This window comes from Doryrhamphus excisus, linkage group LG2 (genome assembly GCF_037039965.1).
Source record: "Doryrhamphus excisus strain RoL-2023G ecotype Guam linkage group LG2, RoL_Dexc_Guam_v1.1, whole genome shotgun sequence".
Lineage (NCBI taxonomy): Eukaryota > Metazoa > Chordata > Actinopteri > Syngnathiformes > Syngnathidae > Doryrhamphus > Doryrhamphus excisus.
This window is the reverse complement of record NC_136358.1, coordinates 13,942,433-13,961,900: the sequence shown is the minus strand read 5'-3', so window position 1 is coordinate 13,961,900 and position 19,468 is coordinate 13,942,433. Positions and strand designations below refer to the sequence as shown.

The following is a 19,468-nucleotide window of genomic DNA, read 5'->3' as shown; positions in this document are numbered from 1 at the left end:
TTTTAAAAGGGGACGTGTCAAACTCACTGATGAAGTTCATTAAATGTGAACAAATTAACAATTTTTGCTCAATGTAATGTGTTATTTGCAATATTATTCGCGTCTCATTTCCTTCTGATATATAAACTTGTTCACCAGTGCCCCCAAGTGGACATCCTGCATATTACACCTCGATGTTTTATCCCCAAAAAACAAGTGCCGTTTAATTCAAAAGATGTTTACTCCAGACACACATACACACACACACACGTGGAGAAATTAAAGCATTAAGTGATTGGCGTGCTTTTGCAGTTCATTGAGAAATAAAATTACAAAACTGGGACAACAAAAATCAAAACTGCATTTTAACTACAGGCATCCTTTTAAGGAAATATGTGGGTGTGACTGACAATAGCAAATGCCCGAGACCTTTGAGGTTCATCATCAGTGATTGTTCAAGCTGCTTGGAAAAGGCATCGGCGGCAGTTGCAGTAGTAAAAGTTCATGGACTCCATTTCCCAGAGTTCCTCAGCACTCCTCTTTGATGTAAATTTGTTCATCTGTGTCCGACTCCAGGTGCTCCAGTCGGTCTGTCTGACCGTTCATGATCTCATCCGGGGTCTTCATGAACCTGGAAGTGCCACATTAATAGTGAGTGAGTGCAGGTGAGTGGAAATCTTGGGCAATTGCCTTGGGTTATCACGTTTCCATTAGTAACCATTACCATATCTCATGTTTCCAGAAATTAATTAATAACTGATTGCTGTTTCGTGGTAGACTGTGGTCTATTATTAGTCAAAACATATTGAAATTCAAGTGATATGTCGGACTCTGGCCACTAGGTGACAGTAATGCAAAACATTGATGACATTGATGACATTACCTTACATTAACACATCAACACTGCATGAAGCCATGACGTCAGTCAAGGCATGTCCCGACATGATAGAATTAAAAAAAAACTTCTCAGATCCCGTGTGGAAGTAGTATATTGAGAGTGGGGAAAAAACTCAAATCCCGTGTGAAAGAAGTACGTTTAGAGTGGGGGGAAAAAATACTTCTCAGATCCCGTGTGGAAGTAGTATATTTAGAGTGGGGAAAAAACTCAAATCCTGTGTGGAAGTAGTACGTTTAGAGTGGGGAAAAAAATACTTCTCAGATCCCGTGTGGAAGTCTTATATTTAGAGTGGGGGGGGGGGGGGGACTCAAATCCCGTGTGGAAGTAGTACGCTTAGAGTGGGGAAAAAAAATACTTCTCAGATCCCGTGTGGAAGTGGTATGTTTAGAGTGGGGGAAAAAATACTTCTCAGATCCCGTGTGGAAGTGGTATGTTTAGAGTGGGGGAAAAAATACTTCTCAGATCCCGTGTGGAAGTAGTACGTTTAGAGTGGGGAAAAAAGTCAAATCCTGTGTGGAAGTGGTTCCTTTTAGAGTGGGAAAAAAAACTTCTCAGATCCTGTGTGGAAGTGGTACGTTTTTGACTTCTTAAGTTTAAAAGAAATACATTTGAGGCTAACTGGTTAGCTCGCTTACTAGCGGCCATCTCAACTCCAGAGTTGCAGCATGGTGTAAGCAATGAATAATTGAGTGTTACGGTGACCTCAGGCGTGTTGTTACTTCCCGTCGACACAACTCTAATAATGTTAAAACCCGTATTCTGAGAGTACTAAGCAGGTTTTCTATGCTTTAACGTAGAAAATATTAAATTTATTAACATTGAATCTTATAATGTGGAAATTATTTTCACACCGGCAGGTCTGGAACCAGTTAACGGCTATGAACGAGGTATGACAGTGAAAGTGTCTTACCTGAATAAGAGTCTTTGTCCAGGCTCTTTCCTGATAATGTTGAGTTTGTAGTAGTGTCTGAGTGCTCGGGACATCTTCTCATATGTCATGTTGGTCCTGTTCTGTTAAAAACAAACCATACATGGTTAATAAGGTATGCATTAGATACAATAGTTTGTGCTGCATATGGCCACCCCTCCAGACGCGATGCTTACCTTATGGTTACCCCACAGCCTGGCCAGGCCGTTGGGGTCCATGATGCGAAAGACTTTGCTTTCTGGGTCTTCCCAACGGATGTAGTTCTCGTACCGGCTGTCTGACAGGAGCTGGTAGACGTAGTCCCACAGAAGCCTGCAGTCTGGTAGAACACAACAAAGGAAACCTTTGACTCATTCTTGATGTCACTCATGATGGCCTTCATCCCTTAGATGTTTGAGGGTTGAAGTTCTTCCACATCAAACCTGTCCAACCACACTTGCAGTTAACAACATGTGGTGATTCTCAGCCAGTCATACGGGCTCCTGGACTGGTCTACATGCCAAAAAACACGAAACACATGCATGGCGTGTGTGATGCTGTTCTTTGCCATACCAAACAAACTCTACGGACACGTACGGTTTCTTAAGGTTGTAAGACAAACTTATACACTCATCGTACAGCCAGCGTCTGTCTTTTGCATGTTTTGATGGTGTCAAATTTGAATCAAAATTTCAACTTTTGCGTATTTCACCCTTGTGGACTCAGTCGTGCGCCTCCCCTCAGTTCACATCCGCCCCGGGTAGCATGTTTTTCGATTAAGTCTATTAAAATTTTGCCTTGGCTTGCTTCCTTAAGCGTTAGAAATGTATACATGCACACCAGCAGGTGGCGCCATATGACTTCGCTCCACGGCAATCATTCATTCATTTTCTACCACTTATCCTCAGGAGGGTTGCGGTGGTGCTGGAGCCTATCCCAGCTGTCTTTGGGCGAGAGGCGGGGTACACCCTGGACTGGTCGCCAGCCAATCACAGGGCACATATAGACAAACAACCATTCACACTCACATTCATACCTATGGACAATTTGGAGTCGCTAATTAACCTAGCATGTTTTTGGAATGTGGGAGGAAACCGGAGTAGCCGGAGAGAACATGCAAACTCCACACAGAGATGGCCGAGGGTGGAATCAAACTTGGGTCTCCTAGATGTGTGGCCTGTGCGCTAACCACTTGTTCGCCATGCAGCTCGCTCCAAGCCAATCATAGCTTTTTTTCCCTGTCACTGGCACACATCATATATTTCCAAAAATGGGTGTGGAAAAAGATTCCCATGGAGATTTTAATTAGATATCCATCTTCATGTTTTTACCTGCTATCCGCCCCATGGGCATTTGCTGCTCCTCTGGAGGAGACACAGGCATGATGATGTTCCTGTAGAGGACCTCCTCCTGCTGCTGCTGATGTTGCTGATGTAAAATATGATGTGGTGGCTGCTGGGCCACGGTCATCTGATGAGAGTGCACCTTCCCCTCACGACCGTTCTCAAGCATGGCCTGAGGTCCAGCACGGCTGTGCCTGAAGTCCAAGGCTCCACCGCTCCTGCTCAGGTTTGGGAACAGAGGGTTCATGATGGGGCTGGGCATGAGCTGAATGACACCAGGAGGGCCTGCCTCCTGGCTTCCAGGGCTACCGGGGCACGGCGCCTCTCTGGGGGTCACGCAGCGGCCATTCGGTGCAGTCGGGGAAACTGACAGAGGGTACACGTCCTCGGGCAAGTGGTGATTGCTGTCTGGCAGCTGGGAAAAGGTCTGCAGGTGGTCCTCAGTGGTGGCCCGTGGGTGATTTGGCTCTGGGGGAGATTGTCGTGGTGCCGGATGGTGCGGGGAACGGGAGCGGTGTCGCAGCTCAATGGTGGGCGGATGCTGGGGGAGTGGCTCTGTCGCACATGGCGCCCGTCGTACCGTTTCTGTGGATACGCCAGACATAACTCATTGAATGTTACATTTAAATAGCACGGCATGTACAATGTTGGCTGTGGGGACGTGTGAGGCAGCACTTTGTCACATAACCCAAAGAGTTATTGGTAGATAATTGCAAGTACAGTCGTACTTTGAATTTGCCCGAGGGTAACTGAGTAATGATAGGTTTCTGGGTAGAAACTATTTCCTGTTTTTACAAGATAGGTGTGCCAAAACAAACAAAAACCAAGCAACATGTACTGAGGTGAATGGTGTATAGCTATAATGCTTAAATAATAACTTATTGTTTAAAAGGCAAAATGTTTGTGTCTGCTGTAGTTTGTCGCATACTCAAGGCCACTAGGTGTCACCATTATACCAAAATACAGGTACTTCCTTCCGTTTGAGCAAACATAAACCTTTCTACAGCAATGAGGAACTAAGCAGGTGTTTTCCAAAAGTAAATTCCAATCCAGATGCAAAGCCCTGCCAGGAGAATGCGGCACCCGTTTAGTGTAACTTGATGAAATAAAGTAACATTTCCTTGTGGAACAGGTTTCTCAATGCCCATCACTGATCGGTTTTGTGTTAACTCCCGTCATGTTGTTGTTATCTTACACACCAGAGCCAAATAATAGCAGGTATTAGCATGTAAAAAAAACACACCTCTGATTTGAATCGGGCTGTTCCTGCTGTGCAGCTCGTTTAATTCTAAAAATAAAACAAATGCATTATTAATGGGGTGTATTTTTATATATAACACTAATATTACACTAAGTTTTGTTGAGGTAGCTATCAAAGTGGCCAACCCCCTGCTTTGATGATGACCAATAACGTTTAGTGAGCTGACCTTCGAGCTTCAGGTGCTGCGCTGTGCTTTCAGGCAGCAGGTGGAAAGGGTTTCCAGGGAAGTAGCTAGAGGGGTAGAACACATGGGGCTTCCTCTGCTTCAGGATGTGCTGCAGCAGCTCATACAAGACGTCACCTGCAGAAGAAAACACATCACTTGATGACTCCCTACGTAGAAAACGGGAAATTTACTCTTGATGCCTTGCTGGACTTCTCTATGACTTCCGAGCAGCGTGAAGTTTGAGTAATAACAGAAGCGTCACAGACATATTCCCTATTACAGGGAAGGGAAAATGGTTCCTGTAAATTTCCTAAGATCCAAACAGCACAGAGTAAACATCAGCTGTAACTCTGTTCAAGTATAATATGTCATACTTTGACTGATGCTGGGCTCTCTGTGTAGTAGAGTATTTTCCCCTGTATGATCCTCCAGGCATGGCTTTGAATAGTGAATGAGACGTGTCGACCATATAGTAGTATTGGTCCGAAACAGGAAGTGTTTTCACACAATTACAGCAGCACATAACTTCAAATAAAAGGAACATTGAGATAATGTTTGAAGCCAGCTCCAAAGATGACTTGTGCTTGAGCTTTTACCACAACAAGGAAGTGATAGTGGACACACACACACACATGCGTGTGCGAGTGTCTTTCAGTTCTCACTTTGAGGTCCTATTGCAGTTGCAGTGCCCGGAAAATTGCTGCTTCCTGATTCAGGCTTAAATGACAAACAGCCTCGAACAGCTCTTTGGCACATACAAAATATACAGTATATTCAATAATGTTTTATCTCGGATAAACTCATATTAAACATTCAAATCTGGTGATACAGTGCATGAAGAGGAAATAACTGATAAAAGCAGTGAAAATAAATCCCATTTCCAGGACTCTCATAAGTCATTATTCTTCATTACATCTTTTTCTTGTATTTATTTGATGACTATTATTATTATGCATTCAACCTTGACACCACAACTGTGCGTCACACTTTAATCTCAATTCCTGTTTTATATTTTAAAGAAAATCCCTCTTCTGCTTGGAAAATAATGTTTTTTTTTCCTCTTGCCGCTGTTGCCGGGGCAACAGTTGAGGTTGGTGCTCGTACTTCCTGATCAACCGTCCCCTACTTCCTCCAAACCCCATTACTAGGCTCCCACATCCCTCCTCCTTGCAGGCTGGCTGTAATAGCTGCATCTCCGGATGACTTTATTGATTTGTTGATGTTGGTTTAAAGCTGCACAAGCTCATTTCACCTTTGAAAGCCAAGAATGTTGCTGTGAGCTTTTCCAAAACTATACTTTTTTTTACTCTGACTTTTAGCCTGATGACTTGAAAATACTTGATATGTGTTGGGTAAAATGTGTCCCCATTCAAGGTATTCACTTAATGTGATTGCTTTTAGATTTCCCCTATGAATCTATGTTTTTACGTACATCCAATCAGGTTTAAGAACAAATGACGAATGGGTGGATTATGTTTGTATGTCAGCAATCTTCAGTCTGTTCAAAATAGTTTTTTATTTCAAAAACTATTCAATGCATTCATTGTATTAATCATATTTAATAGATTGTTACATTGTTATTTTGGGTAAAGACTAGTTCTTGTAATGTGTAAGGACAAGAAATGTTCAAGCCTCTAACATTGGAGTGGAGTCGACCTGTCTTGTCTTGTCTTGACTTGGACTTGCACGTCCTTCACATTAAAGACTTCCCAACTCCGGTAGTTTACCAAAAAACAATACCCCATCTGGACTAAATTTTGCTTGCAAATAATTTATGAAGACAAGGGAAAGGAAAGGAATACCAGAGTGGGGGGAGCGGTAGCGGAAGTCCTCCTTAGTGAGTAGCAACAGGGCTTTTCCGTTCATCTGGAAAGAGCCGCTTGTGATTGGTCGCAATGCAAACTCCTTCTCGGCCCATCGCAGCCACTGGGCCACATCCTCTCTGCTCCAGAACACCGGCTGCAAACCTGGAGGGGTCAGGAAGGGGGAGAAGTTGGCAATTGATGAAAATGAGTTTGTTGAACAAGCAACATTGAGTGAGAGACTGCAGGGGGAAAAAACAATGTTCAGTGAAGTAGACATGAGGGGAAAGGAAGAGAGGGGGAGCGGAAGGAAGGAAGAAAGACGGAAAGGCCGGATGGAGGGGAGGGGGTGAGTGGGAGGGAGGAAAGGATGGGGGAGGGGGGAGAGGAAGGAAGGAGGTAGAAGCAGTAAAGAGGATATTGAGGAAGTGGAGATAAAAGGGGGGAGTGATTACGGGAACGGCCGTGATAAAGCCAGGCAGTGCGTGGGACTTGGAATTAAAGATGAAAAAACAGATATGGAGAAAGAAGAATAACATGGTGAAGATATGAGGAAATATGGCCAGACTGTCTCTGACAATCTTTCCGTGCTCTCGGTGCTTCATGCGAGCCGGTTTATTAGTCTGCATATAAACACAAACGGAGGAAAGGAAATGGAGGAAACAGGAACCACGCTATCTTTTTTCTGCCTGCCTTCCTCACACACTGAAACACTTCTTTGGCTGCCAAGGCAACAGAACATCTGCACTGGAGACTATTCAAGACAACAGCAACATACAACTACACAAGACAACAAAGCAACAAAATAGCAGTAGTAGTAGTAGTTCTATGGTACATAAGAAGAGACTGTTTTGTGTAAAGCACACTAAGTTTCTATAACTCATATTCCCAGGGTGCTTAAACCTTTGTTCTTGTTAAACCCATGTTCCCAGTGTCCTTCAACCCCATGTCCCCAATATACTCGGTTTCTCAAGTCCCATGTTCTCAGTGTCCTTCAACCCCATGTCGCCAATATACTCGGCTTCTCAAGTCCTATGTTCCCAGCGTCCTTCAACCCCATGTTCCCAATATATTCAGTTTCTCAAGTCCTATGTTCCCAGTGTCCTGCAAACCTATGCCCCCAATGTATTTGGTTTCTCAAGTCCTATGTTCCCAGCGTCCTTCAACCCCATGTTCCCAATATACTGTTTCTCAAGTCCTATGTTCCCAGTGTCCTTCAACCCCATGGTCCCAATATACTCGGTTTCTCAAGGCCTATGTTTCCATTGCCCTGCAACCCCATGTTCCCAATATATTTAATTTCTCAAGTCCTATGTTCCCAATGTCCTTCAACACCATGTCCCCAATATACTCGGTTTCTCAAGTCCTATGTTCCCAATTTCCTCAGTTTCTAAAATCCTATGTTCCCGGTGTATACTATTTCACTGTTTCTAAAGTCCTACTATATACCCAATTTCCTTCAATCATATATTGTCGGTTTCTTCAGTTTGTGTATGTTCCCTGTTCCGTTTCTAGAGTCCTTCACTCCTACTGATGTTCCACTGTCTCTGTATTCCCAGTTTGTCTGTTCATAAACACTTATGTTTTCACTGTCCTTAAAGCCTATGTTCCCAGTTTCTGTTTCTAATGTCTTATGTTCCAAGTGTAATTAAATCCCATGTTCCAAGTTTCTGTTTCTAAACATGTGTGTTCCCAGGGGCCTTTGAATCCTACGTTGTCAGTTCCCTATGTTTCTAAAGCTGTGCATCCCCAGTGTCTATATGTCCTATGTTCCCAGTTCGATCCGTTTCAAAAGTCTTATGTTTTCATTGTTGTTAAACTAGGCACCTATGATACTTGAATCCCGGAACTTCTCAATAAAAATGGAATCTCTGTTAAACGCGGAATCTCAGGGAAACTGACATAATGTGAATGAAATGCTGTTATTGTCAGGAGATGGGATGTTTGTGTGGGGAAATGTTTCCCCGGGGGACCGCTCAATCGTGGCAGAATCCCCTCAACTTGAAACACTGGTAAAAGTTGGCAAAAAACTTCCAAACTCCTTTCTTGTGCAGCATGAGTGGAATAGCGTAGTTAGCTTAGTTTTCTAAAGTCTATAGATTCATGTGCTTCCATTGTTCAAAACAACAGCATCCTCTGTTCAAGGGGTCATGGGTTCTCTGACATCTGAGGTGAGCATCTCAGACTGATATTGTAATCTTCTCATTATCAGGCTAGACAGGATGCATATTTTTTTAACGCTAATTTATTCCGTTCAATACAGACAAATCCTGCCGTCTCATCACTTTTTCACCCACTGTGCAATCCAATGATTGGCATGGTAACTCAGGCATAATGTCGCCACCAAGCATGATGACAACTCATCTTTCACTTATCGCTCGACCTCAAACTCTTCCTCAAACTCTTCCTCTAGGGCCATCAGGCAGCTGTTATCGTTGGGGCCACCAATGTCAGTCACAAGTAATTGGAACACTTTCAGACCAACCATCAACCCCCACCATTCCCACCGTGGTTGTCAAACAAAGGAAGTTTTCACAGAAAGCGATCAATATAACATGAAACCTCTGTGCCGACTGCCAGCTTCCCGTTTCTTGGCTTTCTTGAAGAAGTCTCTCTGTTCAAATAGCGGTGTAGGCTTTGTGAACAACATTGAACGGCCGTCATTTCAAGACGTGTTTAGCATATCCCTCTCGGGTGTACAGTTGCCAAAAAGATTGTTAAACAACCCCAGGATCTTAACTCAGTAGAGGCTCTCTGTGATGCAAGTGATCTTGAGAGGCATTAAAAGGCTTCTTCGCAGGCATAGATGTTGACCCTATACTTGAAGCAATATCAGGCTGCCAAGGGAGCAGCATGCACCAGCTGCACATGCGTCTCTCGTGGTAACTTGTTTGAGCAGCAAAGCCCGGTGGGCGGCAGTGGGTCACAGGGTCAGGGCTGTGATATGCTCTCTCTAGGGCTGGAGAGCGAGTGACGCTTGCTTTGCCAAAAAAGCCCTCCTACATCCGGTATGTCGATCTCGGCCATCTGCACAGAGCCCAAAGGAGGAAGTACGAGGGGAGCAGAAGTGAGGAGGTGGAGGGAAAAAGGGGGCGCAAAAAAAAAATTGTCCCATGACACACATTGGCAGGAAGTAATCCAGCTCAGGCTTCGTTTCAGCACAGGAAACTTCCAGCTGGAAGGTCAGAGAGCAATACCAGGAGGCTTTTTAAGTCCGTGTGGGAATAAAGAGGAAAGATGGATGGTGTTTGATGAAAGACAAATAAAGGAGTATTGGCCAGAGTTGCTGGAGTAGATACACAATGAGGAAAGAAATACAAACAGGAAAATGATACTAGGCCAGAGCTCATGTGAAGTTCAGTGTGGGGGCATCATATCTATTCTGGGTTGTAACCCATATAACAGTGATGGGTATGAGGGATACGGTTTTTCACAACCATACTAAATTTATGAAAGGCTGATGGTTTTTTTTTGCAACATTTTTACAATACTTACAAAAAATTAAAACATAACATTTCTTGTGGCCGATAAAAAATTTCATTAATTAATCACACATTAACTTGACAATATTGCAGGCCTTAATATTAGGGATGTCCGATATTGGCTTTTTTTTTTCCCAAAAAACGATATGCCAATATGGTCCAACTCTCAATTTCTGTGAATTATGGTGACAGGCCTATGTGCGTGTTTACAATGCCTTTAACACACCAAGCGCGGCAGCAGCAAGATGCCAAGCCCTTGACTAAACCGTGGGCTCCTAATCCTCCATGATGACACACTAGTTTCCCAAGACACATAGAGATGCAGGGGCGAACATGTTGCCGAGGCAACTCATAAGCGCCTGCGATGAATGAGGAGACGAGGAGGCTGAGATCACCGCTATCTCATTTCGTTTTAGCGCTACCAAAGCCCTTGACTTCCCCTCCCAGCCAGACGGGTTAATGAGTTTTGTCCTGCTGAGAAGCTTTAAGGTCCCATCCAAAGAGTAGCATGCCTCCATATTGTATACCTCTGCTCATCCAACAGAGACTCCTGCCTATTATACTAGATGTCTAATTAGTTAGACTGTCAGAAATATAGTCCATCAATACTGGACTATACGGTAGACCCCTGCGTATGGTGAAATATATTGGACATACCCATAAAAGGCCCTAAATTTTAAGTCTATAATGTGCCTCTCACAGTTAAGTGTATTTTTAATACAGTGTACAGTATTGTACTTCCACATAAAATACTACTACAAGCTACTGTAGTCATTGAACTGAAAATCAAATGTCAAGGAAGCATCAGCACCGTACCCCCTATATTATTTTTAATGTGTGACAATGTGTTTAGACAATTAATTTGCCAATAATTGGATAAATATACACTCTTATAACTAAGGGGGAAACTGTGGAATGGCACAGTGTGGATTGGCTTCAACTATCTAAATATAAACAAACAAGGCTCTATCAGTAAAGCTGGGACTTTGCTCCAGTCTCTGCTCTTTGGTAAATGTTTGCCTTCCCTCTCAAAGCAGAAGTAGGCGGATATTGGCATTGCTATCTCAAGAGAGAGGAGGCTTTTTCTTTCTAAACAGAGCAGGAGGAAGAGGGAAGGAATAAGAGGAAGGAGGAGGTGGAGGAGGTCCAGCCATGACCTTCTGACACTCTTCTGACTCAGGGACATGTGGCTATGAGCGCAAGCAGTTTCCTAACCCGCTGTACACCCCCCCTTGTTGTCTATATAAGCACTCCATCCCACAGGGGGAAAACAATCCAACACACATACACTCTTACTTTCTCCCGTCTCCCCCTCTTCTGTCATATACACAGCATAAAGTGAAATCCTCCACTTCCTTAGCCAGCAGGCATGTGCTTGTCCCCATGCAGCAGAACTGGACTGCATCCAGTCAAAGCAAACATAAAACACACCATCAATCACACGGAGCTTTTATGGCCAGGAAGTAGCACGACCTGTTCCTGGTTGTTTGTTGTCGAGCACGGGAACAAGCCAGCTCTTGTAGCTTAGTTCCAACTGCCACTCTTCCTTTTGTTCACTATAACTCTCCTTTTTTTCCGCATGCTATGCATAACAATTACAGATATTTGTTTGCGGCCCCTATACATGTCCACACACACTCACAGTGAGTATTCTCTGCTCTTGGTTAAAGCCAAGTCAGCATTTTGTCCAGCATGATCTTGTTCGAGACACGCTTTCTTGAAAACTATACCATCAAATATTTGAATCTTTCCACCGTGAACATTAAAAAAAATGATGTTTTACAAGACTGACACGGTGTACATGGATTACTTAGCACAGCTTGTTGCAACTTGTGGAAAGTAAAAGCAGTTTAAGTCACATGCATGCTGACAACACAGTCTCCATTATAAGTTGTATTCTTATTAGTGGTTGAAAACAGATACCACAGCTTGCATGATAAAGCTGCATTCAATCATTTATTTCACTATTTTTTTTATTTGTACAGATTTTTTTCATGGTGAATACAATACTGGACATGGCTGGTGGTATGTGCTGGATTACTGCTGGGTATTGGTGATTGATGCTTGAAAGTAGACCAGTGTGTGGTTGTAGCATTTTGTCGCAATTCATTGCTCCATATGGGTGACCGTGGTTCAAAACCCCATTGTGGCATTTTTATACTGGTTTTGGATAACGGTTATCATGGTGTCTGGCAAAAATGTTGTTTTCAACCCACTGAAGGCCCAGGTACCATTCAGTGATGTGGAAAGAGATTGTGAGCTTGGTGAACTTCCTTACCAGTAACTTCCTTGTTGGCTGGCTTGTTATTTATTTATTTAGTTCAGCCTATTCGGCCCCCTCCCAGGTATACTCTACGGAGTGGAAGAAATGTTAATGTGTTACGTTAACATACCGGACACCTATTCAGACTGTTATTGTGTCGTCGAATAACTTGAGTTTCCTGTTCTTGGTCTTGAATTTTGTGAAATTATTTTGTAACTTGTAGTCTGGAAATTACGGTATATAAAAATGAATTTCATTTAATCTAGTTGGAGGCAGTTTCGTGAGGAAGGACGTTGCAAAGTTGAGTTCATGTTTGAACGCCATTATTACCTGGTATGTTTTTTTTAGTTTCACAAAATATATTGACTATTCACTGTGAGGGGGGACAGAGGAAGGAATGTGATAGTTATTACAAAGGATGATCTGTTATTTTGCAAAGAATAGATTCATCAGATTATAAGGCTCCCTTTTGGAAAGTCTGTGCGGAGTGTGTCGCGAACAGGAAGAGAAGGAGGCTGGATTCCGCTCACACTCTGGCATGTGAGAACAGTTTCCCTTTCAGTGGAGAAAAAGGAGCGAGTTCAAACACACACACACACACACACACACACACACACACACACACACACACACACACAACAACAACAACAACATTTATTCAGGAAGCACCGTCTGCCCACTCAGGAAATTCCTGAGGACAAGAGAGCTGCTTCCATGGGCAGGAAATTTCCCCACACAAACACACCTATTAACCCCAATGCTCCCACACAGTCTACAATGTGTAAAATATATATATTAATATATATACACATACTATAGAGGAAGACAACAAAATGACAGCGGTGACATGGGGTGTGCAATCATGTACTGTAACGGTTACTCATTCTGTGCACACCTACACAAGCTTTACACAAAGATTCACTCACACTCATCCACCCACTCGCATGCATTGAGGAAAGCCAACTGCGTGTGAACGCAACAGGCAGCCTTGTTGCCATGGCCGTGACTTTAACCAGCAAATGTTTGAAATACCAAGTATAGTTTTTAGCTACTAAACGATGCTATTCTTTGAAGACATTTGAAATGTACTTTGCAAATGAAGTACTGAAATTATAAGGTTTGGGGTTTTTTTTGTAAATGTGTCCATCCTATATTTGTGTTGTGTATTGATTGGAATATCACTGGTGCTTAAAACCAAAATGCACCTCTTGCAACTGCTTCCAACACACTATTGTGGCACTTAGTAACTGTATGGGACCTTTTCAAGATAAAAGTACTATCTACACACATCATGCACGGACTGCTTCTCTGCTATAAACACCACCAAACTTCACCAAAAATCCCTGAATAAAAAAAATACCAAACAATATAAAAACATCAAGTAAAATAGAACACCTGACTGTTTTCCAGCAAAACATCTATTAAATTAGAGTAAAGACGAGCTTTTAATAGTACAGCATTTCTATAAACGCAATATAAAACAAGAAAATTTTATTTTGTTGACCTCTTTAATCGCAGTGGCTTAAAGGGTTGAAATAAGAGGGCTGCGAGCATTCTTCAGTGTGAGGAGCAGACTTCATCTAATCCACTTCCTCCCCAGGAAATGGAGAAGGCGGATTTCTGCCCACACTGCAATTTCCTCCCTCATTCTTTCTCTTTCTGTCGTCTTTTTTCTTTTTTACTCCCCCCCACCTACTATCTCAGTATCCTCCTCGCTCCCTTTCCTTCTCAGTGTTAATAGACAGCTCATTTCCCACCACATATGTTTGCATAGGATGAAGGAGGTGTTCGCTGCCACACCACATGGTCACAAAAGAAACCCAGGAACCGTGTTTGAAATGGGAACATGACATTTTTCCTCCAGTGTGCGGATGTAGAGTGACCTGTCGCCTTCGTTGATAGGAAACGGAACCAAAACCAGTTCTTCCTTTTTCTAAAACAATGCAGGAAACAAAAAGTAGAAGTGTTTCCTGTAGATGTCATCCAACTTCATCTTGCCCAACTCAACTCCTCAACTCAACTCAACACTTGTGGATAAAAAAAAGTTAAAGATTGACAAATGTCTTGGACATAGGAGGGTTACTCTTTGAATGTTTATCTTTTGGCAGCACTCCAGCCCCACCTGCTCTCCTATTGGTTAAGCAATTCATTTATTAACCATATTTAACAGTGTTTGGATTTAGCTGCGGCAACAGGTGAAATTGTGTCATTGAAAAAAAAGTGTGCTTTTTAGTAAAAATGATGTGAATCCCACAAGCAAAAGTTACGTATGCTTGGTTTGTATTATGCTTTAGTTGTAATTAACTAGTGGTGTGCAGTCAGGGCCAGCAAGGCCTTATCTGCTGGCCTAACCATTATCACAAGCACCAACCTACTTTTTAATCCATCCATTTTCTATGCCGTTTATTCTCACTAGAGAGGCGGGGTACTCCATTGTCTGGTCAACTTTTCAAACTTAAATTGTTGTATTTTTCCACAAAATTACATTAATTTATTCCCAACTGTCGATTATCAGCTCCCTCTTCATCACAACAAACCGATGCAGATTGTGCATCACTGTTGAGTCCCTTTTGCATAATAGGGTTTACATTTTAGATTTCCAGCTCTAGCATCATTAGCTACATTTCGCTATCGTAACTGCGTCAATGTATTGTCAGTTTTAATGAAAAATCCATCTTGAGACTTGCGGCATTAGCCACCATTTATCTCCAAATAGCCACTTACCAGCTCATTAAATTGGGAAAGTATTGCATTTGTAGCCTTCGCATCAGAAGGCTTCATAGATGCACGCTCAGCCAATTGGGCATCAGATGAATGCATGATTAACTCACAAGTACAGTATGTAGTACCAATATAGCCAAAAAAGTCTAAAATATATTTTTAACAATCTGGTCTGCTGCCAGTATCTGCTGGAGTACAAACACTGCTTCATCACTTCAGGTTAAGTAAGCACTTCCTGAGTGTTCGCTTAATGACAATGATAGTGTGTTGCATTACAATTGCTGCTTCCTGAGTAGTTACCGGTACTTTATATTAATAAAACAGCCTAACAATAATCAGGAAGACACAATATCTTTTTGGTTTTTACCACCATGGGGGAAAATGCAATAATAATATACATTTTAGTAATTAATTTGTGTGTGTGTGTGGGAAACTCACGCAGGTGTGCAGGCAGCCTGGCCGGCTTGTCCTCCATTCGGCTGGCTGGCCTGGCGGCGGGAGCATGGACGGGGGAGGAAGTGGAGTTTGGCAGCGGGTTCGCGGAAGGACTGAAAGAGCGCCTCTCCTGCTATGAATAGACACAGAGACACAAAAGCCAGGCTCACAAAACGTGCCAAGCCCACCACTACCACCGCCTTCACCAGCCCTGAACCCAAACAGCCCCCACATGGACCCGCCTCACCTCACCATGCACCCACAACACCAGTAAGTAGTGTGTAAGTGTGTGTGTGTTGACCGCTAAAGTGAAACACAGGCTTGTTAAGCTGTGGAAATACCAATATCCAGAATGCCACGCATGCTTTCACGCATGTGTAGCTAATCCCTGAAATAACAAAACGGTCCAAAAATGTTGCTGGGTCAGTTAAAAAAATAATAAATACAGTATATGGTTTATGGAGTATAATAAAACGTTCACTAGATCAGCAGGGTCCACATTTTTGTTCATTTTTGGCTTTCTGGAATGGATTAATTGGATTTACATGACTTCTTTATTTGGTTAGAGTCTGTTTTGGTTAGCGTCGTACCTTCTGGAATGAATTAATAATGCTAACTAAGGTTCCAGTGTATTATCCATGTGACTATCAAAAGTGAGTGTTCTGGTCATCGGATTGTCCATGTGTACCTAATGTTGTGGCCAATGAAGCTAAACGATGACAATGTTTAGTTAAAATTAAAGAGGATTCATGGATGTATGCTACTTAACGCACACATTTTCAAACGACTTGAGTGTGTATTCATTCCAATAGGGTCGATTCCAAGCCTAGTCATGGAAAGTTGCTCAACTGAAAGCAGAGACAAATGTTTACACACTCTCAGTGCTTTCTTCAAATATTTTCCCATGTGGAAAAGACAACTGGGACCACCGTGAAGAAGTCATATCAAAAAAATGTGCGCATCTTTTATTGGCATAGCGCATGCCAGGCATGGTTTAGCTGAAGTCATCATATTGCCAACCAGAAGCATCATGATGAGTGCCAGGCACACGAGCAAACGTGTTGTGCGACATTTTGAGGAACCTTGCTCTTGTATGGGTAGAAATTGTCTTGCGGTAGTCATCGGTGGTTACAGAATGCATCATCCATTATCCTGTTACATTTCACTTCTCCTACATGACATGTTCTCTGAATCTGCAGTACATATAATATAATCTGCCATGTATATTTTCAAATTGTATAGGATGATAAAAATGAGGACGAATGGTTAGCACGCAGGCCACACGGCTAGGAGACCCGAGTTCAATTCCACCCTCGGCCATCTCTGTGTGGAGTTTGCATGTTCTCCCCGTCCAAGTGTGTGTTTTCTCCGGGTACTCCGGTTTCCTCCCACATTCCAAAAACATGCTAGGTTAATTGGCCACTCCAAATTGTCCATAGGTATGAATGTGAGTGTGAAGGGTTGTTTGTCTATATGTGCCCTGTGATTGGCTGGCGACCAGTCCAGGGTGTACCCCGCCTCTTGCCCGTAGAGCAGCACCCCCGCGATCCATGTGAGGATAAGCGGTAGAAATGAATGAATAAATCCTGAATAAATGGATTGACGGAATACAGGAACTCTGGAAATCCAATAAAATACTTACTTATCGTGTCAATCACCGTCATCCGTGTTATTTAGCATAGTGTAGCACCTTCTGTTTTGTTTTTTCTGAAGCTTGGCTATAGTTATGGGGCCAAATTACTCTGTGAATAAAACGTTAAGTTAATTATGTATCGATATCTAAGAATCATGTGGTGTCCATCATCATGATAGTTATAACATTTTATTTTCCACGATTTTGACATTAACATTGTACAGTAATGGTTTTAGAGGCTTTTCATGATGTGCTGGTAATTGAACAGTGAGTGCACCTCAACTTTGAATTTTGACTCCCTTGTCAGGTCTTTAGTCAGCAGGTTTGGCGAGCATGTCATATTATGTAGTGCTGTAACTGAATGTTGGGTTCCGGAGGTGACAGACTCGCCCGCTCCATCACCTTCTCCAGGGAGATACTTGTCATCTCGGCGGCGGAAAACTGCCACGCAGATCCCCAGGGCCAGTAGCACTCATGCAGCCCCAGAGAATGACACCACCACTAGGCAAGATATAACTTCCTTGGTGCTAACTTGTGTCAAGTCATTTTCAATTGATACAAGTTCTATACAAGCTGTACACAGACTACTCCAAGTTCTATCCAAGGTTAAAAATGTCAGCTTTCCCACTTTGTGGTTATTCTACGTTGAATGCTTTCCTTTCCTGAGAGCCAAAGCCAACTTTTTAAGAGGAAATTTGTTGTCGGCACCCAGTCACTTTTTTTTTTTTTTGGAAAGAGACCTGGCTGTCCCAGGAATTTCCTGTGAAAGCCAAGAAATCGTCTTTCATTCTTCCATTTTCTCCTCACAGAAGGTTTGCATGACATCCTGTTATAGACACTTTGTAAATATTCTTTCAAAAGAACAAAAAAACAGCAGTCGTCTTCACACGGCAGCTGGGATGAATGGCTTGTGTTGAAGACAGACTGCAGATATCATGCAAAAGTGACAGAACTGGGCTTCAGCATGAAGATCACCCTTGAGAATGACATCATACTCACTAATGACGAGTCATTACTCATAAACAAAAACAACATCCATGTCGCTTGCCCTTGAAAAGGAGCACCAACGGCTAAAAGCAGCCATTACATGAACTATCATTTAGACTGTGATCAACTGATTGGTAAGGCTGAATTTGTGGGAGACAGGGAGGAACACCCCGATTTCTGAAAGGAAAGGAAACCCTGAGAAGTGTTTCATTATTGTTCACTGCAAGAATATTAGCACCAAAACAGAAACACACGTGCAGTTTGACCCCGGGACATTAAATTACATTACATTACATGACAGCTTCCCAAAGGAGGACTGCAGTTGCAATGCCAAGTACTGCTGTAGGTGCTAATGTCATATGTTACATTTTAAGAATGAATGACTTTAAGTGTCTTCTGGGTTGCTTTTTGACACACTGCCCCGTTTGTTGTAACTGCACCAACAATTCCTTACAGCAATCCAGCTGTGTTTTGTTCTGTGTCACGATGCCGTGGGCAACAACCTCCACGCGTGGAGCCCGTGCATGCACAAACACTGCAATGTTGCGCTGCTTTTTCTCAAACAAGTCTGTCAGCTTTGATGACTTTTTTTTAAAGGAAGAAGTCAAGGGTGGTTCTGATGCAGTCACGACTTCCACGCAAGCAGTGTACACGCGCGGGGGAGCAGAGGCAAGCAACAGATGAGTGGCCAAACAAAAACACACAAAAAAACGAGCCTCCTGGAAGTACACGTTTGCGTAGCGTGGGAGTGAAACCAAGGGACAAGGAGCCCCACGGAAGCCCCTTCACGCCGTGCGTGTGGTTACCTTGGTTGCAGCCGAGGAGGATTCAGACATGATCTCCCGTCAACTTCTCTCTCTTGAAGTGTCCTATATGTGTCGTGGACTGCGTGCACAAGTTGCGTCTCGTCACGCAAGCCAGCACGCTGTTTCTTCTGCTTCTTCCTCTTCTTCTTCTATCTGCTGAGCCGATCCATAGCGTGGAAAAGAAACTTCTTTTGTTTCGGCGTGTGTGTTGTCCTTCGCATGTCGGCGGCGCGCACGTTAATACAGTAATCCCTTCCAGGAAGAGCGACGCGCGCGCTACCCACACGCACACACGCGCTCTCTCTCATTGATTCGGACGTGTGTAAAACGGCGAAATGACGTCAATTCCCAGCACTGAGCCTTGCCCCCTTTTAAAGGGAAACACCAAGCAGGAAATGCGCACACACACACACACACACACACACACACACACACAAATCGTGGCAAGTTATGCATTTCCATCAAAATGAAGTTTTCAGACTCAAAGTGCTATTTTTGTAGTACCATTACATAGCATTAAGAAGTACTAACTCACATTTCTGTACCTGAATCCATCAGGAAAAACACATATTTAGGTCATGAACACCATCTTGACAACTGGCTTGTTTAGCACAACATTTTTGATTTTGTTCAGGATTCAAATCAATTCGAATGTCGGAAAAGTAGGTCAGTAGCGAAAGTGAAACTAGAAAAAGGCTGGGTAAGAAGCCACAACAACCCTTCTGTGGCGGGGCCATGGGGACACACCCACCAGGGACATAAACAGGGATACTCCAATCCTAACA

At 43.1% G+C, this 19,468-nt stretch overlaps 1 protein-coding gene across 3 annotated transcripts; it reads right to left on the bottom strand.

The window, feature by feature from the left end:
- Window positions 1-85: 85 nt before the first annotated feature.
- On the bottom strand, window positions 86-19,024 carry etv6 (ETS variant transcription factor 6). Of its 3 annotated transcripts, none has more exons than XM_058076856.2 (9): window positions 18,684-19,024; window positions 15,261-15,390; window positions 6,357-6,521; window positions 4,555-4,689; window positions 4,371-4,415; window positions 3,116-3,712; window positions 1,982-2,124; window positions 1,788-1,888; window positions 86-610 (listed from the first exon to the last, which is right to left on the bottom strand). In XM_058076856.2, exons 1-9 carry the CDS (start codon window positions 18,711-18,713, stop codon window positions 508-510), a joined length of 1,449 nt encoding a protein of 482 aa, XP_057932839.2. In that variant the 5' UTR covers window positions 18,714-19,024; the 3' UTR covers window positions 86-507. The 3 variants fall into 3 exon arrangements, with proteins under 3 accessions (XP_057932839.2, XP_057932840.2, XP_057932841.2); XM_058076857.2 differs by having other exon boundaries at window positions 15,261-15,387; XM_058076858.2 differs by lacking the exon at window positions 4,371-4,415 and having other exon boundaries at window positions 87-610.
- Window positions 19,025-19,468: the final 444 nt, after the last annotated feature.